The following is a 3,218-nucleotide window of genomic DNA, read 5'->3' as shown; positions in this document are numbered from 1 at the left end:
TCATTGCTTTATCTACATTGGGCTTTATATGAACATTATTATTAATTTGATAAGTAGTTTGTCTTGACTTTATTCTGGCATTAATTCCATGGAGGTAGGGCATATTATTAAAATATGCATGGAGTGCTTTTAATACATGTTTTTCATGACAGAAGTGGAATGTATTTGAAGCAATTTTTCTAACATTCAGTTCTGAAATATAGTATGTTTGGGGAAATGTCAGTAGATCTCTCATCTGACTGTGACTGTCCTAACTGTTTGGAGGGTACTCAGAGTGAGTCTGATTCTAATTCCTCTTCCAAGAAGAGAGATAATGACTCTTTATATTCAAAATCAAAGAAGCAATCCATGCCTTCTTTCAACATGCAATGCTCTTCCTCTCAGTGTGGTTCATCTGGACTGGAGAGTGATAACAAAAAAGACTCAAGGTTTCTTCCCTCAGAGCAAGAAAACACTGAGGAGTTTTCTAAGAAAAAGTCTCTCAGTATGAGCCCTGCGGATATCAGCACAAAAATTGGACCACTGAAAGAGCTGACTATCCAAGAATTACTGAGGGAGTTTGGGGATAGTGGGAAGTTGGAATCAAACTCCACCTCTCTGGGCCACTTTAGAGATCAGGTGGTTATGAAGTTCAGAAGAGCTCTGTATTATTCTGGAATCTGGGTGGCACAGGTCCGAGGTTACAAATATGAAAAGCACTTTTCAGCTAATTATTTCAAAAGAAATCCTGATAGCCTACATCGGCTGATTCCCTGGCTGAAACGGGAACTAACAGCTGTTTATGGAGATTATGGCTACACAGTGAAGAACATTCTAGCCTCCATCCTCCATCACTTGAAAAAACATGATTTGGACAGCGAATCCTTCATTCATCTTCTGGAACCTTATCTCCAACAACATACCCACCACTTCCTGCATGAGTTTATCAGTTTTGTTCAGTCACCTTACAACATGGAGACCTATGACCAGCGAGCCATCTATCATTGTCCTTCCATATCAACAGAAAATTGGGTGAAAAAGAAACCCTTTAGTTCAGCTCCTATTTTGCCCTTGACTGAGAATCGTGCTCTAATGAAATCTCAGCCTGATACAAAGCAACCTAAAAACACCCAGAATCAATTGAATGAGGAGAGATCTCAGTCCGACTTGAAACAGTTTCCAAGTGGTAACTCTTCCTTGAAAAGTTTTAAAATTCCACAAGTGCATCATGAAACAGCAAACAAAATCCCTGTTGGGACCAAAGACAAACCGGAGTCAGGCAATCACAAAGGCATAATTTCTACTAATAATATGCTCCTGAATTGGGCTACTCCCAAAGAAAGAGATCCAGGCATAGTGACTTGCCAAAAAAAGACGCAAGAGAAAAAGACAGGGATAAAATTATTTCCTGGTTATGTCCAGGATCCAAAGAGTGAAACAACTGCATGTACCGTCAGTACTCCAGCCATTTCTCATCAGGTGCAGTCATGGAAACACAACCTAAGAGAAGGAAGGGTTTTGAGCCTTGGCCAACAGAAAATAATTCATAAAAAGGAAGTAGAAAAAAATAAATACTCAGGTTCTTCACCAAAGATTTTTCAGAGTTTGCCCAGAGAAAGATCCTTGATGAATTGCAAACCCAGAAAGAGAGACCCCTCTTGGAGTGGCATCTCAGAAAATAACTTGTCTCCTAAAAGGGATGGTAGAAAGCCAAGTTCATTCAGAAAAAAGAAAGTAAGGTGCAAAAAATCCTCTTCTTTTGTAGAAGTTGGTTCACACTCCAGTAGAAGACTCGAAAGGCGTTCAAGGTCCAGTACTCACAGATCCAAATCCTGGTGTGTTGGACATAGAAAGAGATCTATAAGCAGAGAATCAAGTATCTCTCTGGGAGGAAGTCACAGTAGTGAACCTGTCACCCGGAATACGTACTGTGCATCCTCAAAAGAAAGAAATATACATGGTAGCAAATCACACTATGAGAGAATATCTTTGACCCCAGTCCAATATGCAAAGCTTTCTTCAACTGCTGGGAAAAGACCCAATTGTCCTTATAAAGATGAAGGTGCTTCCCCAACTGGAGGTCACTATAACAGTTCCACATGCCTAGACATTGAGAAGCATAGATCCCCCAGTAAAAAGGAGATGAAGTGCAAAACAACTTTTCCAAGAGACAGAAGAACCAAAGCAGTTAGGCACAGAGAAAACAAGTGCCCGCATATAGATAAACAGACCCCAGAGAAAGTCAGTGATGCACTGGGGGATCTGGATGACATAAAGCAAGTGAGCTGTCTCTCTGAATGTGCACCTGCCTGCCGGAGGCAAATCCCAAAAAACCAGAAGTCAAGTCTTCTGAAAGGTCTTGGATCGTCAAGCCAAGGATGAACACAAAAGAGACACAGTATCAGAAATACAGAGTCTGAATTTTGTTGCAAGGCAAATCAGTCTACTTAGCTAGTCCCCGAGGATCTTTGAAAGTCTGAATAAAATCTGAAATCATCACTAAAAATATTTATTCCATCCTTTGTTAACTGGAACTAACAGCCTGATGACTAAATTCAAACTTCCTTTTGGAGATAAGTGTGTATTATTAAATTGTTCGTGTATGCAAATATTATTTGTCTCCCTTTCTCAAGTGAATAGGATTCTTAAAATACGTGACTCATTGTTTAGTTTCTAGATTTCACTATGAAGATTTCCCAAGATTCCAAACGCCGTAAACACTATCCCAACCGTGAGAGTATAAGTTACTTAACACAAGTCATGTGTATTAAATATGTTACTAAACACAAATGTTATTTTTAAAGATAATATATATTGAGATCCATTAGGCTTCAGACCTAATGTATTTTCAGTCCCTGGAAAATAAGACAAGGTCATTGTCTTAAGATTGGGATTTCTCAGGTGAGCTGTGAGAATAGATGTAAATAAAGCAGCAGAAAATGAACTACTGTGGGATTTTTTTGACACAGTCTTCCCTATCTTCTCCCTAGAAAACTACATCCCCACATGTCCCAGCATGGATTCCTTCCCTTGAAGCTGTCATGGTTTTAGAAACCTCTGATTCTGCATCCCCAGTAGCCTGGTCCAGGGATGGTGATTGCACCGAAGCTAGCTTATCCTAGTATTCTGCCCCTCTGGTCATACGATGATGAGTCAGTCAGTGCTGGCCAACTTAGAGTACTTCCCTGAGATTTTTCAAAGTGGTTCAGAGAAAAAGAGTTCTTCCATCTTCATGGTAG

General features: G+C 39.9%; 1 protein-coding gene across 1 annotated transcript; it reads left to right on the top strand.

Annotated features, from left to right (window-relative positions):
* The first annotated feature begins 216 nt into the window (after positions 1-216).
* Positions 217-2,361, top strand: LOC143385592 (uncharacterized). Its single transcript, XM_076841068.2, has one exon. The coding sequence runs from the start codon at positions 217-219 to the stop codon at positions 2,359-2,361; it is 2,145 nt and encodes a 714-aa protein (XP_076697183.2).
* The last annotated feature ends 857 nt before the right edge of the window (positions 2,362-3,218 follow it).

The sequence above is a fragment of the Callospermophilus lateralis genome, chromosome 2 (assembly GCF_048772815.1).
Source record: "Callospermophilus lateralis isolate mCalLat2 chromosome 2, mCalLat2.hap1, whole genome shotgun sequence".
NCBI lineage: Eukaryota > Metazoa > Chordata > Mammalia > Rodentia > Sciuridae > Callospermophilus > Callospermophilus lateralis.
The sequence above is the reverse complement of the archived record's forward strand: the minus strand, read 5'-3'. Positions and strand labels throughout refer to the sequence as shown.